Source organism: Pantherophis guttatus, chromosome 2, assembly GCF_059756535.1.
Source record: "Pantherophis guttatus breed Tessera chromosome 2, ASM5975653v1, whole genome shotgun sequence".
NCBI lineage: Eukaryota > Metazoa > Chordata > Lepidosauria > Squamata > Colubridae > Pantherophis > Pantherophis guttatus.
The window spans coordinates 271811057-271823913 of record NC_142064.1 but is presented as its reverse complement, the minus strand read 5'-3'; the positions used below and the strand labels follow the sequence as shown (position 1 = coordinate 271823913).

Genomic DNA, 12857 nt, shown 5'->3' with positions numbered 1-12857 from the left:
AAATAGAGTCTAAAATGAAGGAAGCTGATTATAAGATTGATAATGTGGATAATAAAACACAAAGGATTGAAAATGAAGTGACAATGATGCAATTTAAATTTATGAAGTTTGCTGTAAGACTGAGGGGGATAAAGGAAAACAACAGAGATTTGAGAAGGATTTGTGCTGATGCTTTGGCTGAGATGTTAAAGGTTAGCCCTGAAGAGGTCTTGTCCAAGATTGACAAAATTTACAGAGTGAATTCTTGGGTAGCAAATCAAAGGCAATTGCCAAGAGATGTAGTGATATACTTTACAGACAGAAGAATAAGAAATGACATCTTGCAAAAGACTTTTGTTTCTACCTTACAAGTGGATGGAAGGGAGATTGGGATTTATAAAGAGCTGCCGCCCAAGATGCTAAAAGATAGGAAGGATTTTGGATTTTTGGTGACTGAATTAAAGAAACAAAAAATTCCATTTAGGTGGGATGCTCCAGTTGGTATAATATTGAGGTATCAAGGAGAAAGATATTGATTAAATACTGTTAAAAAAGCGGAAGAATTTTATCTCAATGTTTTTAAAATTGGTCTAGCATCTCCACATACATCTTCAGTGTTAATACAGGAGGGTGATAAAGAAAAGCAAAATGAACAAGAGATTGAAGTCCAGTGGAAGCAGATGGAGATGGAGGCAATGGAAATACAAGGAACTACAGGGGGCTTTTTGGACGAGCTGTTCCCAGATCTTCCTTTAAAGGTTAAAGGTGAATCACCTAAAAATATAAGAGAAGTGGCTTTGGATCTTGATCTGATGTCCTACAAAGTTAAAGACCAGAGTATAACCTGATCAGCCTACAAACAAATTCTAGAAAAACAACAACAGCAGAGGTCTAAGCCAGCACAAGGCAAGAAAAGAAGCAGGTTCTACAAAACTAATTTTTTTTTAGAATATCTCTTTTGAATATGGATTATAAATTTTTTTTGCAAAACTATTAGCCAATAGACTATTGCCAGTTATCTAAGAGTTGATTCATGATTAAGCAGGATTTATAGAAGACAGACACATGAAAGATAATGTGAGGCAAATTATAGATTTATTGGACTATCTTGAGAAGAATAAACAGATCCCTGCAGTGCTGGTGTTTTAGGCTGCGGAGAAGGCCTGTAATCGAGTGAATTGGAACTTTCTATTACAGACTTTAAGAAAGATGGATTATGTGTGCGTTGAAGGGAATAACTATGAGGCAAGAGGATTATGGAGTAAGGGCACTTGCAGTTGATCTGGTTTTTACCCTAACATGGTCGATGGAATTAATAATCTAGATGAAAGACTTTACAGAAGATATCATACGGAATATAAATATAAATATAAAGTCACTCGGGAGGTTTTTGTATATAGAAGTACTCTTCAATGATGGGGGCAGATGGCAACTAAAGTCATTAAATACACTGTTGGAAGAAGTATTTGATGTAATTGTTTAGATGCTATAAATTATTATATATGCTGGACCTGGATGGAAGTGGATGAAACAAAATTGATATGGTATATGGTGATAAGCTAGGTTACTGATTGTTCAATTTTGGAAAAGGGGTGTTATGTTTATTACAGAAGAATGGACTCTGAAGGTGGTCAGTTTCGCAGAAATGGCGAAGATATCAGCATACATTAAAGACTGGACCCAAGAGATCTATGTATGGGAGTAGAGGAAATGGATAGATTATGTGCAGAATAAATATTAAATTAGGAAGTATCAGATAACTTTTAGTTGAATGTTGTGTAGAAATGTATAGTATATAGGGGATAGAATACCAGAATGTCAGGAAGAAATGTATACTACACAGGGGATAGAGTAGATGGGCGGTAAAGTATTATATAATGCGATTTGGATTTGGATTTCATCCTGGGGAAGCCATGGGGGGGGAGGGTAAGGGAGGGTTAGGGAGGGAAAGGGGGGGAGGGGGAAAATTTGTATTTGTAAAACTTTTTCAATTAAAAAAAAAAGAAAATATCAAATAGCTTATGAATGAATGTTAAACTTTAGAGGTATTATGTTATCCATAGTGGAGTTAAGGTTTTGGGGGGGATTTGGTAGTTTAAGAATAGTTAGGCTAATTTAGCTTATGATTGTTAATTGTAATATCCTGTATTTTGCTCTGGGAAGTCTGGGGGGAGGGTGGGGGGAGGGAAAAAGGGTGGGGGGAATATTGGGGAGGGAATTTTCTTTGTAAAACTTTTCAATAAAAAAAAAAGAAAATGCGAGGCGCAGAGCCCAAAATGGCAACCCATTTTGCCAAAGCTACTGCCTTATCTTACCGCTTCCGCGCTTCACCTGCTTTACTAAGTGGAGCTCCCTCTGACAATCAGCTGTTTATCAGCCTCAGTGTGCGCTCACAACCAGCCAACTAATGTGTGTTAAAGCTGACCAGGATAAGGACACTAGTCAGATGAATACTTGGTAGGCAGAGGCAGAATTTTTTTCCCCCATTTTCCTTCCCAAAAACTAAGGAGTCTCTTATACTCCGGAGCGTCTTATACTCCAAAATATATGGTATATGTTGTGTAATGAGCAGGTTCCCTAGTCTGAGCCCCCTGTTGGAGTGTACAGAAGGGGGAAAGATTCTAATTGGTTAGCCATGCTGACAGCAAATATATAAGAGCTGTCAGCGTTTGTTCTCTGTTCTGTTCTGAGGAGAACATGTTATGGTCTCCTGTTTGAGTTAATAAAGAAGTTACCTCAGATGTTAATTACTTCTCGTGGAGTCGTCTTTGGCAATCAGCTGATATATATTAGTATAGTTTTGGTAAAAAAATGTCCCAGGAATTTCTTTTGCTGTCTAACCCAATGAGATAATTGACAACTGCATTCTAACTGACTGACTGACTGACTGACTGACTGACTGAAGCTGATGTAGATGGGATGTTCAGTTGCCTTTTTGTTTTGTAACTACATGAAATTAGTGTAGATATAGAGTTAAAGGCAGGGCAAGCATATCATTGACTGGGAATCTTGGATTCTGGGAATCCTGAATTATGCCTACTTTATCACTTTATGGCTGAAGGCTGTACAATTTAAAGCTTTATTTTTACTTTGTATCTTGTTGCAAAAATGTATGTAAAACTTGTTGGTTTGAGAGCTGTTGTGCTTGAGGCGTAAAATATTCCTGAGCATCTTTTTCTGGTCAGAAGTAAATATTTTATTATTATCTCCATCCTCAGTGTGTTTTATTGGGCCTTGCATATCAGCCCTGAATCCAGAGATTTGGAATGTTTCCAAAATTTTCCTTTCTTGTGCAATAGATTCTCTTTTCCAATTTCATTTTGGAAAAAAAAAATGTGTAGGTATCTTCAGTGCTTAGCCATCCTTTCCCCTTTCAATCAAATATTTCCTATCCTGCCAATCAGGGTTTCTTGGTCAATTCATTGCTTTGCTTACATAATCTCTCCTGTCACCTTTCTCTTTGCAAGCAGGAACATTATACCACCATCTCCCACATAATCCTGGCCTCTTAGTTCCATTGTGGGGTCTCTTAGTCTCAACTCTCTGGTGATAAGGCTCTCCCCCCTCTACCCACTATGGAGGAATGGCTGGTGAATTTGGTAGAGTAGCTGAAATGGATAAATAAACTTCTTTGATTAGAGAAAGGAAATGATCTACATTAATTGATAACTAGAAGCCTCTTAAACACTTCTTCATTAAAAAAGAAATGCCAATAGAGAATATTTGTTGTTCAGGATTGAAATGAGGGATCCTTGGTTCCCTCTGAGTTTTCCTGCTTTCTTGCAGATGTTTCATGACCCAAACTAATAACATCATAAGAGCCTTGGTGGCGCAGCAGACTAAAGTGCTATTAAGTAGCACCAGCTTCCTTCAATAACTGCAAGTTCAAATCTCACCAGGCTCAAGGTTGACTCAGCCTTCCATCCTTTTGAGGTAGGTAAAATGAGGACCCGGATTGTGGGGGCAATCAGCTGACTTTGTATAAAAAAGAACACCGCTTAAGGGGGGCCAAAAGCCCTACTAAGCAGGTATATACAAAAGTATGAAGGCTATTGGTTAATGCATTGTCAGCCGCCCTGAGTCTCCTGAGAAGGGTGGCATATAAATCGATCCAATAAATAAATAAATAAATAAATAAATAAAAAAATAAATAAATAAATAAATAAATAAATAAATAAATAAATAAATCACTGTTAGTCACTCATGATAGTTATCAGCCCTGATGATGTTTCCCTCCCCCCGAATGCCATCACTCTGCTTAAGAACTAATTCCCACAACACTGTCAAATAATGTATTACTATTATTCTTCTCTTCCTTACTACTATTTATCTCTTCCCACTTATTACTATAACCATGTTGCTTGTATCTTTCAATTTATATTGTTTTTATTTGTTTCCTAGTACAATTTGATAGCTTATTAGTAACCTTGACTATCACTAAGTGTTGGATCTTTTTATTCTTGGTGAATGTATTTTATTCTCCTTATGTACACTGAGAGCATATGCACCCTAGACAAATTCCTTGAGTGTCCAATCGCACTTGGCCAATAAAGAATTCTATTCTATCTTACCTAGTTTGGGACATGAAACATCTGCAAGAAAACAAGCCCACATAGGGAGGACCAAGGACCCCAGAAGTAAAAAGAAATGAACTTCTGATCTATAGTTTTGATTGTTAGACAGGATAGATTATAGGGGAAAAAATACTTTCTTCTACCTGTTTGGTAGATCTTAATAATTATAAATATTTTATTACTGAATTAATGTCCCTTGGATTAAAAAAAAAAGGTGACAACCATTTATGTTGCGGCTTTATTTTCCCCAATTGTTTGGCCTTATTTCTCTGAATCTTTGAGATTAAAAACACTTTTTCCTTTTGTAAAAGTAATCTGTTCACCCCAGAGGTGAGTTTCAGCAGGTTCTGACCGGTTCTGGAGAACCAGTAGGGGAAATTTTGAGTAGTTTGGAGACCCAGTAAATACCACCTCTGACTGGCCCCGTCCCCATCTATTCTCTGCCTCCTGAGTCCCAGCTGATTGGGAGGAAATGGGGATTTTGTAGTAACCTTCCCCTGGAGTGGGGAGGGAATGGAGATTTTACACTATCCTTCCCCTGCCATGCCCACCAAGCCACACCCACAGAACCGGTAGTAAAAATTTTGAATCCCACCACTGGTTCAGCCCTACCCAAAAACACAAATCACAGGGACAGTGAAAAGCATTTATGGAATGGGGGAAGTCCAAGTCTTTTAATAGGGTACAGAAACAAATGATAGAAAAATTTGGTACATGTGATACATCAGAAAGAAACCAATGAGAGAACGAAAGACATTTATTACATTTGACAAGTGAACAATAGAAAACATTGATTAGAGATTACTTTCCACATGTGGTAAATTTATGGGTTACATGATGCTCTTTCCAAAATGGATTAGTATCTTACTTAAAACTTGCAAGTGTATTCAATTACTTTCAGAATACATTGACTAAGATTCAGTTTTGAAAAGGCTGTTTTTCCCCCATGAAAAAAACAGAAGAAAAACATGCTTTCCTAAAATCTGAAAGGAGGTCAACACTGCCAGACTAAAATTCTAATAACATCCTCACTTTAAGGCTGATAATGAAGCCCAAAATGCTAAATAATACTACCAGACACAGAAACTTAAAAGCATGGAAATTAGTCTTAAGCAGGAGATCACTTCAAAAAGCAGCCTGATAGTGTTTTCTCCTGAAAAGTACCCAATGGGTGAGAATTATATTGGGTGGGAATTATATCCCCAGAACATCCATCAGCATCACTTTTTTACTTAACTTTTGAACATCAGATGTTCCTTTGTATTCAGATCTGGCCTCAGCAAAATGATGTAACACTTAGGGATGAAGATGCAACCCAGCAGCCCAGCACTGGAAGCCAAGATGGAGAAGACCTGCACAGCAACCGTGAATTTCCCTTTGGTGCTGAGATAGGTAGGCACAAAGGAGATCCAGACACTGCAAAAGACCAGCATGCTGAAGGTGATCAGCTTGGCTTCGTTGAAGGACCCAGGTAGATTCCTGGCCAGGAAGGCCACTATGAAGCAAATGGCAGCCTGAAAACCCATGTAACCAAGGGCAACATAAAACATAGTGACAGAGCCTTCATTGCACTGCAGAACAATCTCTCTAGGCTGGGAATACATGTCAGAATCAGGGAATGAAGGAAAGACTCCTAACCAGGTGAAACAAATGGCAACCTGGACACTGGAACAAGAAATGATGATGGTGTTGGTCAGACTCTTGCCCAGCCATCCTCTCACTCTGTTTCCTGGCTTTGTGGCCAGGAAGGCCAGAACCACCATGATTGTCTTGGCCAAGACGGAAGACACGGCAATTGAAAAGATGATGCTGAAAATTGTTTGTCGGAGAAGGCAGGTGGTTCTCCTTGGCCGTCCAATGAAGAGAAAGGAAGTCAAGAAGCAAAGAAGAAGGGAGACCAGGAGGATATAGGAGAGGTCCCGGTTGTTGGCTTTGACAATTGGAGTTTCTTGGAATTTAATGAAGATTCCCAAGACTAAAACTGTGGTTAAGATCAGGAATAGGGCAAAGAAAGTAAGAATAATTCCCAAATACCCTTGATGGGACAAAAAAGTGACAATTTTGAGGATACATTGATCTCGATGCTTGTTCTGATACTGATTGTCTGGACATCTGGTGCAGTGGTCTGCATCTATAGAGGACAAATGTAATATTTACCATGGGCCTTGAATTTGACACCCCTGATCTACATCATGTAGGAAGGTTTCTAATGGACTAAGCCAATTTGACAAGGTTGGAATTTTCTGGTTTTCCAAAATGGAGTTTGATTTGTCCCATTACCCATTAATTGGAAGATAAAATTGAAATTCAATAACAATATTGTTCCACTATTTTTGCTTTCATTTTGTCCCACCAAATCCCAATGGTTAATGATTAAAAAGGGGCATATAAAATTGTTTGGTTTTCTCTCTAATCGCCATAATGAGGAGAGGTTCCTCTCTGGTAGCAATGTATTCCCCCAAATAGCTACTCCACAGGAAACACAAATCATGCTTGCCTACTCCTTGGATACTTTGGAGGAAGATGGTTAGGCAGAAATGTGTCTATCCCAAGTCCATCCTGGAATGGAGGAGATGGCAAGATTACTGACTAGGTAGTGTGTGAGTTGGCTGTCAGGCCTAGAAGCCATCTTTTTCATTGCATCTTCAGGTCTGCCACATTTACTACTGTGGGAAACTGTGATGGGGGGATTGTATGGAGCATGGGTGAAATATACAGGTAGTCATAATAACATTCCTTTCTCAGAATCAAGGACATCTTGCCCTGCACCTGGAGGGTTAGAACTGAGAGGCATCTCCAGTCAGCATGGTGTTTGTCTTGGGCCATGTGATGGACTTGTGGGTGTTGGGCAGGGACTTGAATTTTCCTTTGGGTGAGGAAAACCTGGAAGCTTTCAGATTTGGGTTTTCCCAGATGTGCCAATATGACATCTTCAATAAAATGTAACTTTGAGGAAAGTCAAGCCTCAGAGTTTTCTTTCAACATTTTCTTCACTAATCTAGGTCTTTTCCCGCCATTACAAAATTTATCCAATTTCTTCTGATATCCTTCAATATCTTTCTCTGTCAAATTTAACGGTAACATCTCAAATAAAAAATTAAACTTTGGCAACAACATCATCTTACACATTGCAATTCTACCAAACCAAGACAACTTTATCATTTTATATTTATCTATCTTTTTCTCAATTTCATTCATCACCACATCATAACTTAGTTTTTTCATTTCTTTAACTTTGAATGAAAGTGTTATGCCCAAATATTTCAATGTATTTTTAATCCTTATCCCAAGTTGTTCTTGCATATTCTCCCACTCCTTACCAATATTATTCATTAATAGTTCAGATTTTGACCAATTTACTTTCAAACCTGTCATTTCCTCAAATTCTTTCAAATGCTTATGTATCTTTTTCAAATCTTTCTGTATATCTTTCAAAATAATCAAAGTGTCATCCGCATACAGATTTATCTTATATCCCTTATACCCTTCCAATTCTTCATCTTTTTCTATCATTTTAGTCAAAATTTCCATAGCTAATAAAAATAATGTTGGAGACAGGGGACATCCCTGTCTCGTACCCGCTTCCAATCTTATCTCTTCTGTCAACCTTCCGTTCACCTTCACTCTTGCACTACTTTTTTGATACAATTTTGAAATAACATGTATAAACTTATTACCAAAACCTAGTACCTCAACGATTGTTTTAATAGTTTCCCATTGTACAGAATCAAAAGCTTTAAAAATATCTAATGATACTATACCTATTTTATCAGCATTATATTCAGCAACATCTATAATATTTAATACTCTTCTGACAATATCGCTCATGTATCTACCCTTCACAAAGCCTACTTGATTATAACATATATATCTATCTATAAATCTACTTAATCTATTACTTATAATGGCGGTAAATATCTTTGCATCTTGATTAATTAAGGAAATGGGCCGATAGGACTCAATCCTTTCTAAGTCTTTATCTAGTTTGGGATTATAGATATCACCGTTCTATTCTATGACAACGGAACTTCTCCACCATGTAAAATTCCATTAAATAATTTTTGCAATTTTGGTATTATTATTTCCTTAAATTCTTTATAAAACTCAGCAGGTAATCCATCTTCAGCTGGAGCTTTCCCTAATTTTATTTTTTGTATTACTCCATTAATCTCGTCTTGTGTTATATCTTCTTCCATCAAGTCTTTATATGTTTGGTCAATTTTCACAACATGTTTTTCTAAATAACTTCTCAGTTTTTCCCGATTAATTAATTTTTCGAATATAAATTTTGAAAAAAATTCCTGACCACTTCGCATTTTTCTGATTTTTTATAGCATCTTATACCCTTATCATCTATCAAGGCTCCAATTTCTCTCTTCTCTCTTTTATTTTTCGCCATCCTTGCCAATAACTTAGAGTTTTTATTACTAAATTCAAAAAAAATCCTATTTAAATATCTCATATTCTTTTTTACCAAGTCTATATCCTCTTCTATCAATTTATTTTTTAGCAAATTTAGTTCCTCCAAAAAAAATTTTCTTTAGTAAGGAAAAATTGATTCTCCAATTCCTTAATCTGGCTTTTATCATTTTCAATTTTATTTTTATAATTTCTATATTTTCTGCTTGATAACTTGATACTTTCCCCTCTAAACACTGCTTTCATCGCATCCCAAACAATTTCAAATTTAACCTCTCCATTATCATTCAATCTCCAACATGTGGTATCAAAATCAAAAGGAAGGTGGATTAGGAATCCCCAAACTACTCAATTATTACTGGGCTTATGCTATTCGGACTGTGGTAAAAATATTTAAAGGTGAAGATAGTCATTGGAGAGATTTAGAATTAAAAGACATCAAGAGATTTGGCTCAACATGGTTTTTAGATAAAGCAAAATCAAAATGTGTAATTAATAGCTATTGGTTAAAGGGACTGAGTAAAATTTGGAATAAATTTGTTAAAATTTTAATTCCAGATATAATTTTCTTAGGGAAGACAATTGAAAATTGGCCGATTAAAACTAATATAAGTCGTGATAGGGTAATGGAAGATGAAAATATAGAAATTATAATAGATTGGTTAAAAACTTCAGAAAATGAAAGGAGGAAAAAAGAAATCATTGAAAAATTGTGTTTAGGCTGGTTTGAAAAAATACAGATAGAAAAATGGACTAAGAAAGTAAGGGACAATTGTTCAATAAGTAGAAGTAAAACTGAATTTGAACATTTAATATTCCAAATTATGAAAGATGAAATTAGGCTAAAGGGACTCGTTAGTAAGATATATAAGATTATAAATTTTGATGGAAATCCACAAAGGGTGATGAAGATGAATTGGGAAAAAGAACTTAATATTAAAATATCAGATTTAGATTGTAATGTGAATTGGAAGAGTAGAATTATGAAGACTTTATCTATAAGGATTAAAGAGCATAATTATAAGGTTGTTTGGACTCCATTAAGATTGTCATTGATGGATAACAAAATTAGTAAACAATGTTGGAGATGTGATATGGAATTAGGGACTTATGAACATATGTGGTACAAATGTGATAAAGTTAAAAAGTTTTGGCAACAATTGGAGAAAGTGATATTTGAAATGATGGGGAAAGCAATAATATTGAGACCAGAAACTATATTACTGTTGATAATTAAGGAAATAGAAGCAACAAAATATGAGAAAGAATTGATTAGAATTATGATTATAATGGGTAGAATTATAATAGCCAGATATTGGAAATTAGATGTGAATTTTAGAATAGAAGAGTGGTATTTTGAAATGTGGAAATTAGCTTTAAACGATAAAATGACATGCGATATTAAAATTAGAAATGGTGATTATAAAGAAGATATTTTCTGGAAAATTTGGAAACCATTCGTGGACTATGCGCTGGGAAAATTAGATGCTTCGGTACCTGTACCCGGAGAACGTGGATTTTGGCGATCATGAGGATATATCCGAAGAACCAAATCTTCCTTTCTTATGTATAGCACAGGGTGAAGTATTGTATACGTTGTTTATAATGTTACTTTAATAATATAATAAATTTTTTTTTTTAAAAAAAAAGATTTTTCTTTCATTGGGGGTGTTACTTGGAACCCTGACATTGGAGATTAATTTATCTCAATGGAGAACTTCATACTGTAGAAGCAACATCATTCTGTTTGTCATGGTGAAACAACGGGCTGCTTCATGTCACTTCAACTGATCCTTCACAAAGTCACATATGCTTCTTGATAGCTGCTTGGCTTCTTCTACACTTAACATCTCATTCCAATGAATTCTCCCAGCTCATATTATTGTTATATCCTTGGTGAAATTAATTCTGATAGTTAAATTAATAGTCCCTCCCCCCACCCCCAATACTTAGAAGATATTAGAAATGTCTTCTTAGCAAAGATCTGCAGGAACCTTTGCTCCTATCCCAAGGGCTGTTTTGATTCCCATTCACCCACCTTCTTGGGTGGAAATGCTCCCTTCTGCACAAGGGACGCAGTTGTAGCAACAGATTGGTTTTCCTTCCTGGACCACCTTGAAATAGCCAGGTTGACAAGGCTCCACACACTGGGAGTGAGGCAAGGGCTGAAAGTGAACAGAATTTGCATTCAGAAGCATCTGCAAAATTGATTAGTTATGAAATGAATTATAGTATTTGGAATGGGATAGTCAGGTCCCATAGCTTATCTCGTCTCCAGAGAAGAGTAGCAGCATTGCCTTGGAGACCGGCGTTTATCACCTCGTCAGCCTGACTATCTCATAATATCTTTACAATTCGAGATTGGCTTGGTAACGTATTGAGCTTTGGAAGGGGCTCTGTCTGCACTTTACTGTTTTGAGCGGGAAACTTAATTCCTGCCTAGATCTCTTGCTATCACAATCTTCCAATAAAAGTTTCCTTTTGAAATGGCTTTTGTTTCATGAGTACTGCTTTCTTGAGAGGACTGGAGAGGCAGGATCTTACAGGGAAAAACAAGAGGTATGTGCAAAATGGACTAGAAGTGGACCATTCTGTTTCTCCTCTGGGCCATGTTGTGGTGGCCACTCCAGAGAATTTTCTAGAAAGTTACTCTTGAAACTGGAAGCATGATAGTCAGACATGCTTCCATTTTAGAGGACTGTCTCTGGAAGACTGTCAGAGAAACCTTTGGAAAAACACATCATATGGAGGAGAAATTAGAATTCTGAAATTCTTCAATATGATGGGTTTTGCACTTTTCTTCTACCAAACAAGGTCAAATTCTTGAATGTATACATGTCCAAATGAACATGTGTAACTCAATTGATTTTACTTCTCCCCTCCTCTTAAATCCTGCTTCTATTTCCCTCCATCTCCACATTTTTTCCCTCTATGTTCTTAGACCAAAGTCTTCTACTGTATAAGTCATAAAGCATCTTTTCCTTTGCTGGTTATAAATGAAAGAATATAATTCTGAAGCATGAATTTGAAGGCAGTCGGTCTTACATATAGTTTCGGATGGAGGGGTACACTGATTGAGATGATGGACAAAACTACTGTGTTTCCCCCAAAATAAGACCCTGTCTTATATTTTTTTAAACTCCGAAATCAGCGCTTGGCCTTATTTTTGGGGAGGTCTTACTATTTTGGGGTGTGTAGAGCAAGACGGGGCTCCTCTTGCTGATTTCCAGCTCTGTCTCCCTAACCCTAACTAGAGGAAATAGCGAGGACTGGCTGCGTATGTGCTTAAATATTATTATTTTAGTGCATGCGCTCAAAAACCTGATTGGACTTATTATCAGGGAATGTCTTATTTTCAGGGAAACACGGTAAAAAGATGGGACACCTCTTCCTCTACCTGATTGAGCCACTGAGGGCTCGTGATGGCTTCCTTGTTGATGCTGAATTTGACTCCAATGGTTCCTTCTCTGTCTAGACTCCCAAATTTCACTCTGGTGGTCGACTTATTAGGAAACAACACCCAGTTCACAATGTCAAAGTCAGCCATCAAATCTCCATTTCTACCCAAATACATTCCTTCTATTGTGTTGTTGTAGATCTGAGGATTCTTCAGGAAATGGTGAAGCTACAGAATATAAGGAAAGAGATTTTTACACAAATGGAATCATCTAAACAAGTTGATGTACAGAGATATAAGGAATTTGGCTTATTGAGCTGCAGCCTGTTTTCTTCTCAGGACAATCTGCAGATTTGTCCTTCAGGTACCAATGGCGGATATTTTCTTTCCAACATCTGGCATTCCCAACTAGCCCATATTTTCTTGTTTTCTTGTTTTATTTCTCCCCTTAGTTCTCTTGAAGATAAGCAGATGGCAGAAAATTGGAC

General features: G+C 36.7%; 1 protein-coding gene across 1 annotated transcript; it reads right to left on the bottom strand.

The window, feature by feature from the left end:
* Positions 1-5196: 5196 nt before the first annotated feature.
* On the bottom strand, positions 5197-12552 carry LOC132711861 (vomeronasal type-2 receptor 26-like). Its single transcript, XM_087885111.1, has 3 exons — positions 12370-12552; positions 11011-11137; positions 5197-6684 (listed from the first exon to the last, which is right to left on the bottom strand). The coding sequence occupies exons 1-3, from the start codon at positions 12544-12546 to the stop codon at positions 5786-5788; spliced, it is 1203 nt and encodes a 400-aa protein (XP_087741237.1). The 5' UTR covers positions 12547-12552; the 3' UTR covers positions 5197-5785.
* Positions 12553-12857: the final 305 nt, after the last annotated feature.